Source organism: Melanostigma gelatinosum (assembly GCF_949748355.1).
Source record: "Melanostigma gelatinosum genome assembly, chromosome: 21".
NCBI lineage: Eukaryota > Metazoa > Chordata > Actinopteri > Perciformes > Zoarcidae > Melanostigma > Melanostigma gelatinosum.
This window is the reverse complement of record NC_136654.1, coordinates 15,082,866-15,105,901: the sequence shown is the minus strand read 5'-3', so window position 1 is coordinate 15,105,901 and position 23,036 is coordinate 15,082,866. Positions and strand designations below refer to the sequence as shown.

At 43.7% G+C, this 23,036-nt stretch overlaps 3 protein-coding genes across 4 annotated transcripts in view; 1 reads left to right on the top strand and 2 right to left on the bottom strand.

The window, feature by feature from the left end:
- Window positions 1–3,075: 3,075 nt before the first annotated feature.
- Window positions 3,076–6,360, bottom strand: cntd1 (cyclin N-terminal domain containing 1; the record flags this gene model as incomplete). Its single annotated transcript, XM_079292692.1, has 7 exons — window positions 3,076–3,195; window positions 3,397–3,493; window positions 4,229–4,373; window positions 4,484–4,646; window positions 4,732–4,903; window positions 4,987–5,062; window positions 6,192–6,360. The coding sequence occupies 7 exons, from the start codon at window positions 6,358–6,360 to the stop codon at window positions 3,076–3,078; spliced, it is 942 nt and encodes a 313-aa protein (XP_079148818.1).
- Window positions 6,361–6,582: 222 nt separating this feature from the next.
- On the top strand, window positions 6,583–8,099 carry coa3a (cytochrome C oxidase assembly factor 3a; the record flags this gene model as incomplete). Its single annotated transcript, XM_079293272.1, has 2 exons — window positions 6,583–6,772; window positions 7,609–8,099. The coding sequence occupies 2 exons, from the start codon at window positions 6,583–6,585 to the stop codon at window positions 7,710–7,712; spliced, it is 294 nt and encodes a 97-aa protein (XP_079149398.1). The 3' UTR covers window positions 7,713–8,099.
- Window positions 8,100–9,076: 977 nt separating this feature from the next.
- wnk4a (WNK lysine deficient protein kinase 4a) overlaps window positions 9,077–23,036 on the bottom strand; it is a 34,656-nt gene continuing 20,696 nt past the window's right edge. Inside the window, exons 8-21 of one of the 2 annotated variants that reach the window (XM_079293261.1) lie at window positions 22,662–23,022; window positions 21,941–22,095; window positions 19,942–20,015; window positions 19,096–19,231; window positions 18,543–18,659; window positions 17,186–17,359; window positions 15,737–15,791; window positions 15,357–15,461; window positions 13,281–14,092; window positions 12,669–12,756; window positions 10,919–11,498; window positions 10,031–10,236; window positions 9,843–9,943; window positions 9,077–9,740 (exon numbers count right to left, since the gene is read on the bottom strand). In XM_079293261.1, the coding sequence (XP_079149387.1) occupies window positions 9,738–9,740; window positions 9,843–9,943; window positions 10,031–10,236; window positions 10,919–11,498; window positions 12,669–12,756; window positions 13,281–14,092; window positions 15,357–15,461; window positions 15,737–15,791; window positions 17,186–17,359; window positions 18,543–18,659; window positions 19,096–19,231; window positions 19,942–20,015; window positions 21,941–22,095; window positions 22,662–23,022 (2,967 nt within the window). In that variant the 3' untranslated portion in view covers window positions 9,077–9,737. The remainder of the gene's footprint in view (window positions 9,741–9,842; window positions 9,944–10,030; window positions 10,237–10,918; window positions 11,499–12,668; window positions 12,757–13,280; window positions 14,093–15,356; window positions 15,462–15,736; window positions 15,792–17,185; window positions 17,360–18,542; window positions 18,660–19,095; window positions 19,232–19,941; window positions 20,016–21,940; window positions 22,096–22,661; window positions 23,023–23,036) is intronic. The other variant, XM_079293262.1, reaches the window with a different exon arrangement.

Here is a 23,036-nt window from a genome sequence, read left to right as displayed (position 1 = left end):
TCTAATATAATGTAACTTCTTTACATTCTAATCGAATTGTCTTTTGAAGATGAACAGGACATTTTTCAGTTTCAAGTAATGACTGGGTTGTTACGTTCGGTGCTGCTTTAGTATTGATCATGTTTTGATATTTGAGTCATGTTGTGGATGATCAGATGGAGTTATGATGGTAGCAGTCGCCCAATTGCAGATTCAGCTTGAGCAAAATCTTTGCCTATTGTGTTCAAATCAGGCCCATAGGAGTTTACAAGGCAGGTGTCCTTTCTCTAAACACTGACCTGATGCATCAAGTGGATATGTTTTGCTGAACATAATATTATGCATTGGTCCTCTACATCCTCTTGTCGGAATAAGCATACTTATAAACGCACTGTTACAACTCCTTCATAGTGTCATATTGCATTTTGGAGAATTATGATGATAAGTTCATAGTAGATGCAAAAATATACTTATGTACAATATATTATGTTGAACATTGTTGCTCCTGGATGGATCACAGCCAACCCAATTATTGTCAACACAGCTCCATGTCCTTGGTCATGGTGTCACAGCACCTAAAAGAATAAACTTCCTAATTCTCAAAATTCTGACCCTTTGCTTTTTTATTAACAGCATTTACTTGTACTTATACTTTCAATACTTAAGTACATTTAATATCAGAAAATTACTTTTAATACTTAAGTACAATAAATATCAGATACTTTAAGACTTTTACTCAAGTAGTATTCTAATAGCTGACTTTTACTTTTACTGGAGTAGTTTTCCAGTAAGGTATCTTTACTTTTACTCAAGTATGGCTTTTGGGTACTTTATACACCACTGTCTGAATGTCATTAATGATAATTATGGATCATTATAAAATGTTATTTTCTCCATCCAGCGTTACAGGAAATATCTTTATCTTACAATTTTTAAATTTAACACAAAACGTTTCAGAATATATATATTTGCATTTAAACCTGTCTTAAATGTGTTTATTTTTAATGGAGCCATATTCATTTGTTTGTAGTTACCTTAAGTCGATAAGTGAGATTTATAATTGACAAATGTTGATTTTACCAAAGAATACCCAAGTTTACAAATTTTCTCCAATTTTGCTGAGAACAAAGAGTATCTCCACAATGAACTAGTATAATTGCATTTTATTGGGTTAAACAAAAAGGATGAGACTTTTTCTGTCAATTTCTAATGTTTAACACTATTTGAAATGTGATAAAAGAACCCCCCCCCCCCAAAAAAAAAACAGGAAATGTTTCCTCAACTTGTGGATAACTGCAAGTCTGAGGTTGTAACATATCGCTGGCACACAGTCAACATCTGACAGTGGATACAGGTGTTACACCTGTCTTGCTTTCCCCAGGATTATTTCACACATGAGCCTGAAAATGTTCTTCCACACTTGCCAGCTGCCATCTGTTATGTTGTAATTATGTCAGGTAGTTCTTTGTGTTTCAGTGTTGTTCCTCAAAACCAGGAGCGACAGGGCGCTGAAAACTTCAGCTGAATATGTCACGGGTGCGAAGGAAACAACTAAATTTGGTCCATCGGGTACTGAAAGTTGCTAAACAGTTGAAGAAAAGCTGTCTCACTGTCTCTTTTCAATCCATCACAATCAGTATCAGAGGCGGGATAGAGAAGATACAGATACAGAGGTGAAACCAGAGATTCCTGGCCTGCAGGCTATTCCCTCACTACTGCAACCTGCGAGGAAGGCCTCACAGGTGACAACAGCAACAACAACTTACACCTACATGTAGAACTCACAGCAGCTGCAGAACACACTCGCAGCATTTTACCACAGCCTCAGTACAGCAGCATCCAAAACCTCTTTGCTTCCCACCTGCAGTCGTCCCGCCGACAGAGCACGACTGCAGAGCTGGCAACGACTTCAAAGATTACCCACAGGGGAGAGGGCCCCCTGGCATCCAGATGTAAGTTTCCTTTTTTTGCATTGCAGGTTATGCAGCGGCACACAACCGGCCAGTCCTCTCACTCTATCGAGTGTTTGCATTTATCTCTATATTTTAGCACCTACGCCACCGTGTTTGCATTGTAAGCCAATATGTTTGATATCTTTTCTGAGCACAGCTTTTATTTTTATTTTCAGCATCTCCTTCTTTTCAGTACACCCTGCTCTGTATCGAGACTGTAGGCGTCCTAACAGTGCTGAGACTCTGGTTACAAACCGGTCCAATGAGTCCACTGAATCTGAAGAGGAGTCAAGCTCAGCCTCCACTGGCCTCTCTCATCACCTGGAGTCTTTCAGTTCAGAGCTCAAGGCAACAGTTTGTAGAGCAGTGGTAGAGCAATCAAGGCCACTTATCATTGACAAACTCGGCAGGGGCTCTGCGGCGATCTGGCGAACCTCAAACACAGGCCGGACCTCGTCACCAAGGAGGAACCTCTGTCACCAAGGAGGAACCTCTGTCACAGGAAGTCCACCACGGTGGCCCTTGAGAAGGAAGGATGTACCAAAGAGCGAGCGCACAATCAAGGATGTCAAGCAGCCCAGTCTCTAAAAGATAGCAGCGAAGGGATTTCATGCAGACCCAAACTAAGGTGATCATATGATAAACAGAGAAATACATTTTTGTAGTTTATTATATTTTTTTACCGACCTTAAAGCCTGGCTTTTTAATGATAGGCCTACACTGAATAGCCTCATACATTAGAGGAGTTAATCGTACAGTTAAGTTGCGTTATCATTCAAAATAAAATGTCCTGAAAGACATTCTGATTCATAAGTATAGGCCGGCTGGACCCGTTTTCTTCTTCACATCTCGGCTGATGTGCAACTAAACACTAGTATTACAATAAAACACTGCATCGGATTCAAGCGAGTGGATCAATGTGGCAAATGTAAAAGCAGTGAAGATAGACAGTCGATTAGCATTAACTTATTGTTTAATACAATATCCATCACATTTAGCAAACTATCAAGTGTTCATTTCTATAATAAGTCATCACTCTTTCGTTACATGAGACATTTCGGAACACAGATGTTGCTTTAGACAACTTCGACAGCTGGAAATCAAACTCAACCGTCAACAGTAAAAGTATCGAGTGAAGTGTTGTCTAGACTCGAGTTGATGTGACAGAGGAATTGGTTCCAACAATGTGCGTCAAAGTCACATGAGTGAAATCACTGATGCTCCTCCTTGAGATTCCTGTGATGTGGCTCAGCTCTCCGACTACCTGTGAGGCATGAAACGAAAGATGAAATGTATCTGAGACCGATTCACTACACACTGACATCAACTAAACTCGGATAAGGACAATGACTCTATTTAATACTTTCCGTTAAGATGGCTGCATATTACGGCCACAATTTGACATTTAAAAACACAGAAAATAAATGCAATTCGGTTTTTTTAATGTTAATAAAAAGTGTTTCACCTGTTCCCAGTTTCTGACATAGAGGATGAATGTAGCCACAGCGATGACACCGACACCAAGAAGCATGCAGTCCTCAGTCACTGTCACAAACCTCTCTCTGTTTAAAGAGGGATTATTTAGTATTGAAGCAGCTACTATCAATATTCTTCATTTACAGGCAGTCAAAGAGTCAGATCTTTAGCTCAGGAGTTGGTCGAAACCCAAAGAGAGCTTAAAGGCACAGACTGTTTAGAAGAAGTGGACGTAGTCTCCATGACGTCATCCATTGGTTTGTGGACGGCTGTTTTGAAGCCTCAAGTTTGCTATTGTGGACGTCGCCATCTTGTTTTATTTGCAACCAGAAGTGACACGAGAGGGTGGAGCTAAGCGCAACTGAAAGCTGAACAAGAACATTTACAATCAGACTTCTTTTTGCAACCAGAGGAGTCGCCCCTTGATGGCCATTAGAAACAATGCAAGTGTAAGACATTGGCATTGACATTATTGATGGATAATGGAATGTTTGTGTGTTCACCACATCAACTTCAAAGTAAACAGAAAATCAGTTATTGCATATCTAATAACTACCTCACCAACAGCTTTAGGCCGTACTTATAGTTCAACAGCGCTCCAATGGACTGCGTTTATTTAGCGCCTGCCTATCGGGAGCACTTTGGGGTTCGGTGTCTTGCTCTAGGAAACTTTGAAGTGCAGACTGGAGGACTGCAGGCAGTGCTCAGCCGGTCGGAGTCTACTCAACTGCCAATCAAGCAGCGTGTCCACTCTGCCATGACAGGAACCACCTGTTCCCCAAAGCAAATCTGTAAATGTGTGTCAAAGAGAAATGTACTACCTGTGTTCTGTGGATGGGCTGACACACCGAGTGGTCGTCACTAACAAGGAGTCGTAGATGGCGGCCCTCTGCAGGCTGACGAACTGGAGGACGTGGCGGCACAGTTGGTGCAGGCGCTCCACGGGGATGGATGGCTCATTATGTCCTACAGAAGTTGAGTCATCGCTTTTAAAGTCAGCACAGCTGTTCAGTGGCTGTTGTTACATCCTAATATTTAATATTAGTTACTCTGTGTTTCAATATGAGATGTCTTACCCAGCACCTCCAGAAGGATTTCCACATATGTCAGCGGGTTGGGAGCATTTAGTCTGAACTCAAGCCCCTTTAAGACCATCAGCTCTGATTCCAGGAGAGTCTGCTTGGAAACTCTGTGGCCGACTGAATGCAGAAAGCGCACAGCTGTATTGTTGTCGATTATCTAGAAAATGTTTGAATAATTAAAGTAGATTCCTTCATTCGAAATAACTTTGAAATGTATAAATCATAGGCATTTCAGGACTTACGCGACTGTGCAAAGACAGTTTGCTTGCAAGTTGCACGCAGGAGAAGACGATGAGGGGGAACTTGTCTTTGAGCTTGTCCAACACAGCATCCTCATGACTTCCTGGTTGATCAGCAGCTGCACCTTCAGGTGTGGGCGTGGTCAACAAATCCGTAAGGTGCTTGACCATGAACCTGGGGGAGATGATCATTCACATAAAGCAACATTCATAATGGGTGTGGCGGGGGGGAATAGAAAAGGCGCGGCTCCTTCTTACCTTTGAAGGAATTCGATGGCATGGTATCCGGCCAGCGGATCGAGTCCGAGGTCTTGTGTTATCAGGAAGATGTATTCTACGACACACCGGAGAGGGAGGCAGGGCGTTAGTAAAGAACAGCAGAGAACAAAACAGACAAAGCTTGTTTGAACACAGCATGTTGGGACAGCGTTCATAATCAGAGCACACAAAAGACATTTGCAAGAAAGGAATTCATAAGGCAAGAAATGTGTTTGGGCAATTCTATGTAAAGTACAATTTTGAGGTACTTGTACTCCACTTCATCTTTTTACTCCACTACATATATTTCGCAACATTAGTCACATCACTAGTTACTTTGTAGATTCAGATAAATACAAAATATAAATGTAGCAAATAAATGATGTGGTATTATGGATTAAGAGACCACATTATGATACAATATATATTATACTGAATCGGGCCATTCTGCATCGTCCGTAATTTTACTTAAGTAACATTTTGAATGCACTTTTACTTGTGAGTATTATAGTTCCTTCTGTTCTATGAGAAGCATGTTCAAGAAACAGATTGATTCCCATGAATGTATTTGTATGTCATGAACTACAAGGAAGCATACGGATGTTGATTGGGAGTCATTAACACTGCTTTCCATCTGCTCCTCCTCAGTAGCAGCTTTTTTTCAGGTGCAGCTGTGAGACTCGGCTACCTGGAGGTGTTTGTACAACAGGGCTCACAGTTCCTGGTGTATGAAACACAGAGTGATGACAGGTTACAGAGACGCTCCTGTACATCAACACCACCTGCTGACAACGTTATTAAAACTATTGCCAAATGAGTCTCATAGTCTGTTAATACAAGCCTCGTTTATATGCGATAGCAGTAATTTATCAAATAGTTGCAACAGTGACTACAGCTGCAAATCATGAATCAAGATGGAAAGAGGCATTTATCGAGCTGCACACTAATTATCACAGCTGTGTGTAGTATTACAAATTTAAATTGCACATAAAACAATGTATAGCATACCTTGTTTCTTACTTTTTTGAGTGGAAATGTTCAGTAAATATAATAAAAATAGATTTCTCTCCAAATAACGGTTATCAACGTAAACCCATGCAAATCCGACGTTTGTTTTGCTCTTTCAGTAACGTTACTGCATTTAAAAAGGGCAGAATTAGCGTCAATGGTGCTCTCTGTGGTCAAATAAACGTTAAGCTACTTACCCATTAGTCTTTTATCTTTGAACACTCCGCTACATTTTGCTAAACTGTTGAGATTGTCTTTGTTTCTGTCGTTGAGATTAACGAGAAAATCTGTGAGTAGGTCAAAGGAAGCTTCTCGAAACTTGAAACTTAAACTTTGGCTTGGCGTACAAAAGAAACTTTTCGCCATTTTAGCAGAGAAAAATATATTTACATAAAAGCAAGTTTGTGTTTATGAAGTATAAATTGGGAAAGCCAAACAAAAAAATCGTGATTTAAGCTTGTATCCTTCCAGAAGATGGCGCTGTTTCCACGGTTTTCAACGTCTCCTGGTAGGAACCTTAAAGCTGCCGGTGGGGGCTCCATTTAGCCGTTGCACCGTCAATGTGTTATTACTTCACTCACTGCAAACATGGCCGACAAGACGCCCGGCGGTACCCCCGTTGCGACCAGGATAGACCCGACAAAAGAGGCTATTTCTCAAGGACAGCTGCACTTCATCCGGAAGGTAGAGCTCCAGCAGTGGCAGAAGAAAACACAGAAGCTGCGGACGCGAAACGTCGTGACGGGAATCGCCATTGGAGCACTCGTTATGGGAATTTGTATCCTTTGCCATGCGCAGTGACGTCCAACACAAGGTGAACTATGTAACGTTAGCATAGCATGCTAAAGTTACTCAGGGTTGTTAGACTGTAACTGTTTTTTGAGTGCATGAACAAAATAAGACATAAATAAAAGGTTAAATGTTGCAATTTTATTAATTAGCATTACGTGCCGTTCACTTTACTGTTTAATTGTAACAACGTTAAACGAGTTAAGGCATGTAAGGTAAGTTAGTCTACCGATGACTTCCGGTGTCACATCAACCTGTTCTCGACACTAAAAGACACACTTCTGTTGTTACTGGAGTTTATGGATGACCATGTTTTGTCTTACTCCGTCACAATTGTAAGGTTTTAAATTATGAGCATTTGTTTTGTTTCATCATGCAAACCATGTATAGACTTATATTAACACCATTTATATCACTGAGGGTGGACTTAATATTAGAAGAACCTCACATGATAATGCAACACAATTCAACTGCACTGCAGCTCCCAAAATTACTTTAAAATTGAATGAACACCTTTTTAAAAACTGTTGACAAAACTGAGCACTACCGCCTTCATGAGGTTAGGCAATATTGCAGTAATGGCTGCATTATTTCTAGCTAGGTGCACCTAATAATTAGGCAACAGAGTGTTTCAGGTTCCAAAATAAATGATAAGATGTGATATTTTGGTGTTTTTAATGATTTAAAGGTGACTATAAGGGGTTCACACCGATGGCCAAATGAAGTTTTCAGGCAATTAGATGCAAATTAGTGACTGGCACTGTTTTTTTTTTATTTTTCTTCTTGCTGTCAAATATTTGCCTTGACCACTTGCTCCCCTGCTAGACGGCTACACATTTTACGCCGTCTCCCAGGAGCGGATCATGGATGAAATGGACGAAGAGGCCAAGCGTGCGAGACTGCAGGGACCGAAGACCAGTGCCAACTGAGACCTGCGTTGTTGGACTCTTGTGTCTGTCCTGCACTGAGAAGGGACTTATGTGGACTCTCATATATATTCCATTGGTGGCCGCTGTCTTTCATGTCGAGACAGCGGTGGACTTTGTTTTGTCTTGACGGTGAGGTTCTGCTGCTGACTTATAACTAGATGTATCTTGATTTTTATTAAGTTTGATCTTACATGCTTCCCAGAAGGCCGGACTGAAGAGTCATTTCAACCCTTATCCAACACGTTACTGGCCCTGATCATGTGATGCATATACAGTCAGCTAATGATGTTAAATCTACAGAGGCCTTTAACAGCAGAGTAATGCCAGTGACACCCGGATAACCTGTTGAAACTGCTTTACGTCTGTAAAGTAATGATTTGTAAATAAAAATGGAATGTATATGATTTATTTTAACTATTCATGTGAGAAAAAGACTGAGTGAAGCAGTAGTGGTATTTACAATTGCATTTATTTGGCATATGTAGTCTGATCGAGCCACCAAATCTTGAGTAGAAATATAAAATAAGACATTGTCAGGGAAAGGCACAGCTTATGCAGGACAGCAGCAGCAGCTTCAGAAAGTAATGCAATCATGTTTACATTCAAACTTTTTGGAATGAGAACCTCTGAATATATTATGAATTTTGGGAAGTCTTGCATGAGTTCCACTGCCAGACGATCAGTGTGTTCTTGATATTTCATAAGGCAACAGCTACACAAACAGCTTGACCTAATTATTTAAAACTGTGGGAAGGTAGATCGTCGTTACTGTGATCATACATAATAAACAGAATATTCTCTACCGTCCCTATGGAAAAACAAAAATACCATGAAACATTACGTCTCTTCCTCAAGTGAACAGTCGTATCAACAAACATGTTAAAAATGATTGAGAACAAAAGAAGTTACTAAAGTGCACAAGGTGCTTGATCTATGGAACAAGCAACAAATTCGATTTTTGCTTATGCAGGAGTTAAGGTTACTGGCATGTTTAGTTTATCGTGACATCTAAACATCTATGAATCTACTATATACACATGTACAATCAACAGGAAAGCCAGTAGTCTAAGACCTTGATGGATTTTTTCACAACTTATGAAAACAGAAATCATATTTGAAGACTGTTGTGATCCCTTTGCATTTAATCGTTTCAAAAACAGATTTTCTCTCTGCGGAAGCAAGCTATGCTTCTGTCGCACAACTCCTTTCTGATGCGTTACATCTTCATAATGCATGCGTTGATAGCATTGATCTCCTTGCTGTACAAAGTGACAAATCATTTTCTCTACGTCTAGGACTGCAGTCAAACCTCTCCAGGCTGAGGCGAAAGAACCCAGAGATGTACTTCAACAAAATACTTCCATAATACACATTTGATTAAATCAAACTGTACAATGCATCTAGAGCCCCTGGAAGGAAATATTCACTGTGCAGTCAGCAGGTGCTGAGACATTAACAAACTACAGCAAATAAGTTGCAAGATTATCCAAAATGTCAGTAAAAGGGCCAGAGCCTCGCTGGGGTTCACTTTAAGATGCTCAGATTGACCCTTTGACCCTTCATTCTGGGTCAAAGTCAGAGCAAAGTCTCCGCAGACCTTGGTACCATCGCTTGATTGCTTTAAAGCTAAAAGCTTGCTCGGATGAAACACTTAAAACAACCGGTTTACTGTGGCAGCCTGCACTGAAGGTTCAGTCTGAACCGTTGGGTCTTAGAGTTTATTTACTTTTTAACATGATCCAGACTTGGAAGTTATTCTGTTCTTCGGCTGCAACAATTTCCCCAGGTCAGATGGAGGGCTGAAAGCTGGATGTTACAGTTCCTGTGTAAATTCCAGCTCTATCGATGACAGTTTTTATATATATACGTTGTGGTAAATAACCACTGGTAGAGGGAAGCAGTTTGCTGATCGGTGAGCCAGTGAAAAGTGTTAAAGCGATCCACCTACAGGACGGAGTTGGACCCCTGCAGTCACACTTCAGATGAGGTAGTCCAGATACACAGCGCGCTCGGCTGCAGAGTTCCTTACTGGGGAAGCGAGAAGAAAAGAAATGCATGAAGTGAGAACGAAGCATTTAGTCACATGTTTAAAAGGGTAGAATGTTGGTGATAGTCTGTTAATACACTCACCATTCTACTAATGTCAGTGGCGAAGGTGACGCCTTTGTTCGGTTTATCCTGGGAGCCGCCGCTGCTGCTGCTGCCTCCAATGGAGTTTCTCCTAATGATACCTAGGAGAACAAACATGTCGTATTAATAATAAAAACAAACATGAGGTTGTCACATACAAGGTAGTAAATGTGGACATTCTCGCTTACCTTGGAGTGGCAACATGTCCAAGCGCTGCAGGCTGTTCCTGCGGGACGAGGGGAAGCCGCTGCCCTTGGAGAGGCGGCGCTGCCGGCTGGAGAGCATGGCGGCAGGAGAGACGATGCCCGGAGGCGGAACCTTCCCCATCTTCTCATACAGCTCCTCGATCTCTCTCTTCTGGGCAGCCTGCAGGCTCTGCACCTCCGTCAGATGTCTGATAAGGGACAAGAAGGAGCACATAAGTGCACTTGTACTTATATTTTGTCCGCTCATGTGGTTTAACTGTATTGTGTGCGTTTGTTTTATCAGAATGTATCATGTTCTGCTGACATCCTTTGTATTATTTTTTTATCGCCGAACAACATCAGGCAAAGGGACTGCAGATGAAAACTAGCCTTTCAGCTCACTCACGGTACATTTACATTTGTTTGAATGCTGATTAATGTACATGTACTCTTTTAAAATAAATTTAATGAAAAGTGGAAAAGTTGGTAAAACAAATAGTCCTCGAAAATCCTTGACGGCATGTGGATTAGAGGAAATTAAGGCCTCAACAAGTTTGTGATGACTGGTCTGACTTTTGTTTCAAGATCTATTTTTACTTGACTTAAAAATAAAGAAATATAGCATCATAACTGTAGGGCTGAAACCATTTTTGGATTAATCAATTAGTTCATTTACAGAAATTTATTCTACAAATGTATTCCTAGATGTGAGGATTTGTAGTTTTAAATTGTTTACTTTAATCTTGTGTTATACCAAAACATGAAGTCATTTAAAAGTGTGTGATGAGTGTGAGAGCCCCGGTGAAAGCTCTTAATATTACTATAATATTCATATTCTGGTTGACTACACCCTTTTCAATGTCAAAAGCTGTGTTGACCTTTGTTACTTACTTCTCTCTGAGTTCCTGAAGCTCCTCCAGCATGACGGAGTCTTCGCTGTCGGAGTCGTCGCTGCTGTAGGGAGCGTTGCGGTTGTAAGTCATCAGCCACAGATGATGAAGGGCGTTGCTGTACTGCGGGCTGCCTGCCGCTCCGTCCCACAGCGTCCCCTCCATCTCAGCCGCCGTCACGGAGAGTCCGCTGTCCGCAGACGTCCCCATCAGGCTCAGGCTGTACGCTCTCCTCCGACACCTCCTCCTCGTCCTCTGTCGTTCCCCAACAACCTCTTCCTCCCCCTCCTCCTCATCATCCACCTCTTCTTCTCTGTCCTGCTGCTTCTCTTGGCTCCATCCCAGCTGCCCGTCCCCCCCCTGGAGGACCCCCGTGGTGGACCCTCTGTGGGGATGCTGCTGAGGAGGGGACAGGGTGAGGGAGGTGCCCAGGCTCGTCTCGGACTCCCCCTGCTCCTCTGTGCTGCTCTCTGACGGGGTGCTGCCGCTGTCTGCCGGCGGCGCTGCAGCAGGTACGGCACTGGCTGGCACGCTGGGCGTCACCTGGAATCGCCCCACAGTGACGGGTGCAGACTGGACTTCTGTGAAGAGGAGAGAGAGAAGAGAAGGTGTTCACCTGGGGTGGCCAAACTACGGCCCGCAAGCATATTTCTAATAAATTACAATGTATGTACATTGCACATCATAGTGGAAACACTGAATGGCGACTGAATTTAGTGAAATTATCTGTGTCTCAAACTTTTGGCACAGAAATCAATATTTTACCATTTTTACATTTTTAGTCTGGCTTTAAATCAAGCTTTATTTATTCATTTTTCTAATTATTTACAATATTTAGTCTGGCTTTTAATTGAGCTTTACTTATTCCAAATCCTACCTCTGGTGTTTCCTCATTTCCAGTTTTTGTTGTGGTTCTGTTATTATTGAATCTTTTATTAATTCCAAAGAAATGTATTGTTTGTGTTTGTGGATGGGGGGGGGGGGGGGGTTGTAGCGTGTGAAGCACTTTGTTCGTATGAAAAGGTCTATACAAATAAAGTGTGACTAAATGATGCAGCTATGGCAGATATTAAATGATAACTGTGATGGAGTTGATCATCTGGTGTCACAAACGCTGCGCTGGCTTTCAAATCCTGCAGTGCCTCCGTTCACCCACCAAGTGTCCCTCTTACAGTAAACACAGACGGTGTTTGGGTCTGCGCCCACTGAAACAGAGGGACTCTGTTGAGTGTGGGCTTCTGTGGGGTATAAACACAGACAGGCGTGGGTATGGGGGGGAGAGGCCTGGAACGAGCGCCGCTGCTCGCTGATTGGTCATTGCCGGTGGGAAGGGCCGCAATCACACCTACGTTTGTGTTCGTTCTGAATGGAACATTACATGCAGACTCGCCGTTACGCAATGGCTCCTGAGGCACCGCCAGTAGGTGATAATATCGCAGAGGATACAGCGCAGAGAAAGAGAGAGGGAGCTGAAAACAACTCCAAGGCCAAACTGGCCGTAACCGAGATCTCAGACTGTATTTAGACCGAATACATCATGAAAAGCAGCAAGGGGGGGGGGGGAGAAGAAACTGCGTTTGTGTGTACACACATGCATGTGTTCTGGGTTTGTTTGGGGTGCAAACATAAACTGTATACAGTGTATGTCATTATCCAGCTCTCCCAGCACCCCTCAGGCTTGCAACGTACAACACATTGGGCGTTTCTGATGCAGAGACGGAGGAGAAACTGTTGCAGGAAGTATTTCTTACCAGGTTCAGTAGAGGAGGCTTTTGGTTTTGGGGTGCTGGTTTTCATCTCCGGTATAGCGGGGTGCAATGGAGTGCTGAAGGATGATAACTGGACAGGAAGAATAGACATTGTTTAGTGTTAGATGTGACCCGTGACACATATTCATGGTCAGTTATCTGTCACGGTGTGCCAGCAACACTGTTTTAGTGTCACAGATATCCTTGGCCTGATGCTCGATTAGATAAAACGATCCAAATGAGCACCACACAGTGCAGCACACAGATTTGAGGGAAAAACTAACCCTTCATAATGGATTAGTGATTGGTATTGGTAGATACATAAAGAAGTGAAAGAAGCTGGATTTCCCAGAGCCCAAAACGGTGTCTTCAAATAGCTTGTTCTGTCCCACCAAAATCCAAAGATACCCAGTTTACAATCGTTGAGACTAGAAAAAAGGGGGAAATCCTCACATTTAAGAAGCTGGAACCGCTAAATGTTTGGCATTTTGGCCTGAAAAATCATCGTAGATCAAATCATTTTCTGTCAACTAATCATTTCAGCGATGATTTTCATGCACACAACATAATTCTAAATAAGAGAAACTGAGGAGGAAGCAACTGAAGGTCACTCACAGTGCTTTCTGGGCTCTCAGGGGGAGATGTTGAAAGATCTGAGTTTGAACTGGAGACTTCTGATTTGGGTTCAGCCTGAACTGGAACCAGTGGCAAGTATGAGGCCACATAACCGTGGAGAATGTCCTCCTGGGTCATGCCGGGGGGACTGAAGAGTCCAACCTGCTGAAAAGGCTCCTGAGGAGCCGGCGGAGGAGTGGAAGGCATCGACGGTGGAGAGACAGGATGCAGCCAGCTTGGATAACAGCTCTGAGGAAAACCTGCTCCATCCATCAGAGGCTTCTCAAGGCTGTGGTAGACGTTGTAATGGGCCTCTACCGCTGAGTTCTGGTAATGTTGTGGGTACATGGAGGGGTAACCTGACTGTGGGGACATGTGAGCGGGTAGCTGGTGGTGGTAACCTGGATAGGAGAGCATCCCCTGGGCGGGCATGCCGGCAGGTGGGATGAAAGACTGGGCCATGCTCATCGCCATCGAGATGACATTAGCTAAGGAAAATAGAGGCTGCGTGTGGGCGGGCCACATGTTGGGATGCTGAGGGGTAGATGGAGACATGGTGACACCATCACTGCTGCCAGAGCTTTGGGTCTCATTGTGACTTGGGGAACCGGGGCCCGGGGAGGGGACGGAGAAGAAGGTGGGGTTACTGGCTACGCGTGTGAGGGGAGAATGGATGCCCGGCGTGGGGGAACCTGGGGAACCTGGGTATTGGAATGGGAAGTTATTGTGGCCCATGAAGGGCAAGTGGTAGTGCTGGTGGTGCGGCAGGAGAGACGCAGGGTGGTGGTGGTGCTGATAATGGAGGGGAGAGCCTGGAAGACAGAGATTTAAAAAACAGCTTTAATTTGATGTTTCTTGGGTGAAAACAAAGAAAAAAACAACGAGGAAAGCGTAGTTGTCCGCCAGGTGTGCCTAAAACGACCACTGCTGTAATATGTGATTGAATGGAGCTTTGAGAATGTTGGTTTGCCACAAGGTGAAGCACACACAGCTATTTGATCCAGAGAAACCAGTTAGATCACTCGTTCTCTCTCTCTCTCCTCAGGGTTTGGTCAGACTGTTTCTTCCTGCAGCCCCGTGCCAAAGACATACGCCATGTGGAGAATTAATCTTTCCCGTACTTTCAAATAATGGTGTTTCCATGGTGAACAAACATGGTTTTGTTTGAAGCAGTACCCGACGATTATTGCATTCGTAAGCCGGAGCAGTTGCACACCGGGCTTAGATGGTGAGGGATTCAGCATCAATGGAGCGAGGCTCGATGCCTATGACATTTTGGAGGAGCTCAGAATGGAACACACGTGTTTGTGTACACAGCTCATTCAGGTCCGATTGTGAGATTTAAAAGTGGTCAGGATGTCTACATCACTCACTGGGGAATAGTTGAGCCAATATCCGAGCTCCATCCATTGATTTGACATTTACCTCAACAATGGCTCCACAGTTATAAACCACACCTCCTGTTTCCCAATGATGCAAACCAGCCTCTACGTTTTCCATGCCGACGGAGACATAGGTTCAGCAACACTCTACAAGGGTGGCCAAGAAGCATTGCGAAAGCGAGCATGCAGTGGACGTCCAGCGGAGAAGGGACAGGGAGGGATTAGAGCGTTCAGGGAGAGGGGACATATGGAGGACGTGTGTTCTTTAATTGACTCCCAATGTGGGGAAAAAGACTTGGACGGTGGGAGGAGGCTTTCTTGGAAATTCTGGAGTTTGTGCTGGCAAACAGATGTTGCCAACTATCGCTAACACTGGAGAAAAGCTCATGCTTTACAGCGGCCGCATTCACAGCTCCCTAAAAGCGCCCTTCAGGTGAGGTAATTACCCAAGAGGCCCTGCTGCAAAGCAGACACAGACGAAGGCTTTGAGGTGTAGGGATGGCGGATGGCGCCACGTCTGAACAATACCAAGGATGGGCCGTGAGAAGGGGCGAGAGGAGGAGGGTCTATGAGGTAGCTGAGCTTGGCTTTGACTTATTCTTTGCCAAAGGACTGTAACAGTTTCTTCAGTGTGCTTGAAACAGTAAACAATGCCGGGCCTCTTGACGCAGGGACCAGAGGGAGGGCTATTTACCTGGACCGTTGTGGAAAGACTGCGATCGGATTAGGGGTCGGCCAGGTGAAGTAATGTCTGCGCTGAAGACCTCTCCATTGGGGCTCGGGGGAGAGCCACATGCCTCTACGACAAGACACACATGCATGAGTGGATGACCATGCACACAATTATCATGCACAGTTAAAAAAAAAGAAAAACATGCAACAAACAAATGCAAGTTATTCTGACATGTTGTGAGAAAGACAGTGTGTGTGCAGGTCACACACACTTAATGTTAACTTGGTGAATTTCAATCGTCCATGACAGGATTAGAGTAAAAGATTCATATCAAATATAATCTCCTCATGCATCGAATGATCCTCGTGAAAGCCTGAATTAAGAGCGGACATGAGACTCACCGGGCAGAGAAGAGGAGGAGTGTGTTCGAGGCAGGATGTGACTGTGCAGATTAGGCTGGAAGAGAGCACATTGTGATCAAACTCAGTCTCCACTGCGAACCACGGTGGGATTCAGCTGCAGTACAAAACTAACCGGCACTAATAGGTTGGGGAGAAGCCGATCTGGAGAGTATTGTGTTCATATTGATGGAGCACTACTTAGTATGGACTTAGTCTGTCGTGCCTGTTGCTGCAGGCTTCTGAGCCACAGATGTTAGTAGAATCACACCTCATTATTTCATCCTCTTTGACATTCGTGTGCTTTGCATATGAATTATTGAGTTATGACGAAGTCACAGTGACGTCACCCACAAAATAAGTTATACAGCTGTTTTTACTGGTTGGTTATTAACTGATAAATTGACTTTGAAAAGTAAAATCCAGTGCAGTTGTTCAAGTGGTGGATAGAGGAGACGAGCAACAGCTAGACACACATGGCTTTCCAGGCAGTCAAGCTCCATTTACACACAGTGTCTCTTCCAAAAACTCCCAGAATAGCGCCCTACCTCAGAGATACAACAGCCAGAAGAGAGCCGAGTCTCTGTGGGTTCCTCCCTTAACTCAACTAGCCTGGTCTGTTTTTTTATTTCAATGTCTGGACAGTGCCGGGGAGAGCGGCCATAATGAGCCCATGCAGTGTTTTTAATCAGAGGCTGGAGTGGAGCCATGAGAGATTTATCCACAGTGGTTGAGGATAATGATGCAGCCAATGGGTGGGAAACAGAGTGAATAAGGTAGATAGTTGGCCGAGGTTTACTCCTCTTTCTTGCCCTACATTCAACCACACATTCACTCTTTTCTCGGTCACTGATGAACATATTGGATCATTTTCACTGAAGGGCACAAGGAGATCTTGTTCTGTGGAACATATCTTTGGCAGAACAAACGCTTCCTTTTCTTTGAGCGAACATACCTGATTAGGCATGAGGTCATATCTCGTACACTGTGGCACGGCTACGAACAGTTCTTTTTCCTGGAGTTTTTGTTTTTATAATTTCACAGAATTCGGAAAAGCTGCATGAATCCAAACTTTAATCATTCTACCCATTCAACACGGCCAGGCATGCTGGAAACTTCATTGTGGTGTAAGCACCGGAAACGGTTTGTGGGAATAAATAAAAGGCGGGGGGGGGGGGGGGGGGGTATGTTTCCACAACTCAGAGATTTATGACACTAGTGCTTTTAGTAACATGATGTTCTAAATGGAAGAAATACCTCCGGAGGAATTATGGACAGTGAAGAAAACACTACTCTACAGCTTTCCATTTGCACCAGATTTATGGGTCTGTCTTTGATAAGCACAGCTAGACGCACTATAGCCAATGTAATTTATGATTATCACACAACATATGCTCAGTTACTTCCTTTTGTTCCCGGCTAACGGTGCAGTGATGTGGAGCTGCTGCTGACCTGTGAGGAAGACAACGAGTTGACGCCGTGGTGGAAAGCCGGCGCAGGGAGCCGGTGGCCGCTGGACTGGACCGGCTGCTCATTGGCCATCAGAGCCTCGGCCCGTTTGATGATGTCGCCCATGCGGTAGATGAAGCCCTCCTTCTCTGACGGCAGGATGAACTCATTGTGCACCTTGAAGAAGAAAAGAAAAACGGTGGAATAAGTGTTTAGATACTTTACTTTATGTGGACCAAATATAGAGAAATGAAATGCAAAGCAGCAGTAAGTAGAAAAGAAAAAGTACCTTAAAACTGTACTAAAGCACAGTACTTGAAATGTACTTTCCACCACTCTAAAGGAATAGATGAAGGAATATAGTACATGCTCCAAAATTGTTGTCTATTTGTCTGTCAACTAAATCTAGCCACCACCTTCCCCTCAGCTAAAGACCTGCGTCACTCGCTTCACAGAAAGTTCAGACATATCATCAGCCAGAGATAGCACCGACAAACAAAGAGCCATCAACTGAGAGCACCATGAATCATGTGTACCTTCAGCTGAGATAGAGGAATCTGCCACACTTATCAGCTGACAGAGTGACTTCATTGATTCAGTTCTGTGTCCTATAAAAGTTCTGAAAGCTTCAGTCTGTATCAACCAAGACTGATTAGTTCCACTATGAACCCATAACATCCTCTTCATTTCTCCTTTGCTGGCTTCAATGTGCTGTCGGTCAGTATTATATAGATTCTGTTCTGTTCTCAGTGAAACATCCGAACCCAAACCTCCGTGTTATTTTTATGGCTGCATCATTCAATCAAATAGAAATATCACAGATGTTTTGTGCATCGTTTTATACACACACTTCAGCCTGACATATTTGGTATCTTGAGACATTTTGAGATCTTCCCTAGAATTTGAAATGAAGTGAGCAGCACGAGTCTGTAATGATGTTGAAAGACAATTATTTTTGTCCTCTGCCATGTCATTCAAAATGAGATCATGTGACATTTGAAAGAAGTATAACAGTTACATTCATGATCAAAACAAACGACCATTGGAAACGACCATGAAAACACACTTTAAATCCAGGTTCTGGTTCAAACTTTATTTCTCAATTGATCCGAAGAAGATAATTTCTATTTCACACATTTCTTAGGGTATAGATTCAAGACTCTTATCACGACTTACTTATTCGTCATAGCTACAAAGAAAAAGAGAAAAGCTCCAATTGTGGATATATTTGATCAGAATCAAGGTCCAAAGTCAGCGCTAAAGTAAAGATCTGGGATCAACTGTATTTAACCCGATGTGTTTTATGATTGACATTCTGAATATGGGACCTGTTGGTCATTAAGCAGCAGCAACAACTCACCATGACAGCAGCGATGTCTTCGGGGTTATCTCCATCCAGGTCAAACTTAAAGGTCACCATCTTGTCATTGTGCGTCTGCAGCTGACACTCCACCACGCGGTCCACTTTATCAGAGAGCTGCAGAGAAGGACAGGGTCAATGGCAGTGACAGGTGTCTCTGTTTACCCTCTACACCACTGAGCAAAGCTAAACACAGGGGGAACAATGTGTGTTTGTATGCATGCGAGCAAACACCGACTGTAAAAGGCAGTGTGTGTCGGTGCGCATTGCACGATGCACTCTTTGAACCACATGTGGTGATGCATGATCGGTTTGTCTCTGTCTCCGGGCCAAACACGCTCGTTAAAAGACCAGAGTGTCCCGATCAGAAGAGACATGTACTGCGGTTGCCGGGGGAATAACAGCACGGCTACTGGTAACGTAACGCGGGTGGAGCCTCACCGCACCCTTAATGAATTTAAATGAATCCGCCGATTCGATCATTCGATCCAGCTGCTTGATTTATTTGTTTGTGCTGTTGCAACGTTGTAATTAAACAGAACTTTGGATTTACCCCTGTGATGCGCAGCCTCGAGCGCGCCCTCCTCCTGAACAGCTTCCCCGCCGTTCGCCTCGCAGCCGTCTTCTCGCTCTTCTCGGAGAGGCCCTCGTAGCCGTCGCTCAAGCCCGAAGTCACATCGGAGGCGTAGCTGCAGAGAAACACAGCATACGTGCTACTGTTGAGGAAAAAAACACCTCTCCAAAAAAAAAGCCATTGAAACCTTCCTCAGGCAGAATCATCAACAGATCATCCATCATGGCTGATTGTCTCGGCATCACACATAGTAATAAACAGAACTCTGAGGTGTCAGCGTCTTGGGTGTAAACAGCAGTTAAACAACACATTTTAATGAGCAACTTTATGAAGCAACGCGTCGACGTGATCTCTTGTGTACAATGGACGAGACATTACGGCCTTTGATCGGAAGATAAAGTGCAGACGACCACACACACACACACACACACACACACACACACACACACACACACACACACACACACACACACACACACACACACACACACACACACACACACACACACACACACACACACACACACACACACACACACACACACAGTCTCTCTCTCTTAACATCCCACCAACATGGAAAACAAGGCCTCCGCAACATCACACAGAAACCTGCAAGGGTCCACGGGGCCTCTCTGCAATGAAAACACAGAAGAGCCTGTCGATTGCCTCGAGCTTGTTGTCGTAGCCCCACAGATGTTGAGGAGGAGGAGCTACAGAGGGAAGACCTCTCTACTAGAGGATCTCATTGATTTTCCCCTGACTTCAATAAAGAAGGGAATATTGACCTTCCTTGTTCCTTGGATGTTTAAAAAGAGAGAACGTTACCTGTCCACTGGAGAGCTGAAGCCACTGGGGAGCCCTGATTTGCCATGTTCTATGTTGTTGGATACGGCAATACTCTATAAATAGAAATGAGGGACGAAGATTAAAGACGTATTTAAGTGTTTGATTTACTTCAAACCAATTCCGTCAACACAATCTTAATGTGGCATTATTTATGCATTAAATCCCTCAATTTTGAGATTTGCGTCAATAAACACGTATATGGTGATGGTTTTTAATAAGGGAAGACAATGCTGCTCCACTAAATCATTAATTAAACCATTTGAAGCTCTGCCATAACATTTTATATTACCTCTGACTTTTTCTCTCGCGCCATGTTTTGGGTTTTGAGTGAAATGTCTCCATAACTATTGGATGGATTGCTAGAAAGTTGGCTGAAATATACAGCACACATCCTCCCTCGGGAAGAATTGTAAAATGTAGGTCAACTTTTATTGTCACAGCACAGCACACAGTGCAATTCAGCCTCTGCATTTAACCCATTCTAGTATTGGGAGCAGTGGGCAGTTACTACATAGCAACTGGGGAGTGATTTGGGAGTCTACTGCACCTCTCCAGCTACCAGGGCAAACTCCGTACTTTGGTCCAGGTGGGGACTTGAACCGACAGCCTCTGGTTCCCAAGCCAAGTTCGCACAAACTGAGCTTTACTGACTTTTCATCTCGTGCCATAACTCAGTAAAAATTTCAGTTTTTCAAATACTATTATAACCTGGGACATCCCATCAGCCTCTGCTGTACGTTGTGTTTAGTGCTTGCAGAAGTTAGCATGCTAACACGCAAAACTGAGGTACAGAGCTTTCTAGCTTTTTTCTGGATTTTCCGTTTTCTCACAATTTGGTACAGCAGAGCATTCAGGTTTGGGCTATATGATATAATTATATATAATGTACACAAAGCTCTGGTGAACCACACAAAAAGGAAGAACAGTCACAGACATGTTGTCCACCTGGCCAACTGTAGAATGTATGAAATAATAAAACCAAGAATACTTTCACAATATGCCTTTTAAATAAAATAAATTGGATATTTAATGTTTTTTTTAACAAATGGACATCTACTGTCATAGCCTGGCTAACTGTGAACTATATTATCTGCCAGTAATTGATATGGCATCATGACATTCACATTGAGAAGATACAGCATAACTTGTAATACAGTGAGATTAGATGGTCAGACGTCTCTTGATAAGGTTATCATGAACATACAAGCTACAAATCTCCCTCTTCCTATATAGCTAGCTACTCAACTGATAAATTAACTTGCTAAACACTGGCTATGCACTAGCCTAGACAACATGCTAGCGTCATTAGCATGTTAGCATAAATCGCTAGCTTGATATTATACCCATCACCAAGTATATAGACAGCATGCTAGCGTCATTAGCATCGATCGCTAGCTTGATATTATAACCATCACCATGTACAATAGGCTATGTAGCCAGACCCAGACATAAGTTATACATCAAGCTAGTTGATATCTGTCACACTCAGATAAAATATTTAACTTGACAGACAATCTGTTGAACTTGAAGATCTGAAGACTGAACTCGTGAACTGTTTTTTGATTGGTGGAGAAAGTATTTTGAGTATTTTAAATACTAAATTACTCCACTCTAAAGTATTTTGTTACAAACTACATTCGATTTTTTATCGGCCCTATCAAATATTAATTACAAAATACTCAAAGCAATTGAAATACGTATTTCAAATACAAGTAATAGAAATACTTCCCATCTCTGCTTCAGGGTACTTTAAAATGGAAAAAGTGAGTTACGACTGCTGAAGGTTTTGTGAACCTCATTGTCAGGTGTTACTCTCCAACTATACACTGTTTACATAACTCCCTGGCAGCACTGTGTTGGACTGAGACAAGTTGATGAAGGAGGTCTCGTAAAGTCTTCAAAGTCATCCTGCTCGCCCCCACACCCCCTCCATGCTCTCCACGCTTTGATGACAAGCGCTACAATCGAGGCCACTCACCGAGGGGAAGCGGAGGGCCGGGATGGGGAGGCTGTTTGCAGCCGTCAGCGTGTCGGTGTGCGTGGTGGGAGGGGTCCCGGACGCGTTGAAGCTGCCGGCCTCCAGCGGATCCTGAAGCCCAGAGGGGCTCAGATAGCCGTCAGTCTCGCAGTCAGCTGTTTCAACAAAAGGACATAAGCCATTAATTAGCATGTGACCAACTGTGGCTTCACTAACTGACACAAACTGTACAACACATACACACACGACCTGAAACAACACATCTAATGACCCCAAACTGAGACGTACCCCACTGTGGATTAACACTGCTCTGGAGACACACACATTTGTTTAGAGATCAAACTGATCCACAAGGACCACCAACAAGAATATTTGCGTTGTTTCAGATAAAAACTGAGAACAGCACTCTGATCTGATCTCAAGTCAAGCTAATGCAGTGAAAAACACTTGCCTGCAGAGTTCACGTTTAGAAAAGAAATTCTGAGACATGGCGTTCACAAGAATGGACCGGACGTCAAAAAACATTACTTTGAGACAAGGGAACAGGAAGTTAAAAAAAGCTGAATCATTTGCCAGTTATTGGATTCATTCCTGCAGCACGCTATTTGTTTAAAAAGTGTTTTATGAGCCGAATAATTCGATCTGAAAACATGCAAACCACCACGGCTGTAGAGAGCCTACAAACATTTCCATGTATGTGGTGTTTTACGAGGCGGCTCACAGTTAGCTGAGGACAAGCTGTTGTGGCGGATATGGAAGAGCTGGTCTGCCTCTGGCTCCTCCGGCTCTGCAGGGTAGTTGGAGCTGATTCCAGAGTCCACGGAGCTGGTGACGGGGGACAGGATGGGGGCCCGAGGCGCCAGGGCCGGGATGGGGGACTCTCTGGCGACGACGTCGCTGACTTTAGGTAAAGAACGGTGAGTCTCCGCTTCCTCCTCTGTGGCTTCTCGCTCCTGCTTCTTCTTGCGCTCCTCCGCCTGCCGCCTCAGCTTCTCTCGCTTCCGCTTGATGGCCGCCACCCTGTCCCGTATGGCCTTGGCCACGAGCTTGAAGTCTGCCTCACACACAAAGCCAAGCACAACCTGCGTAAACACAG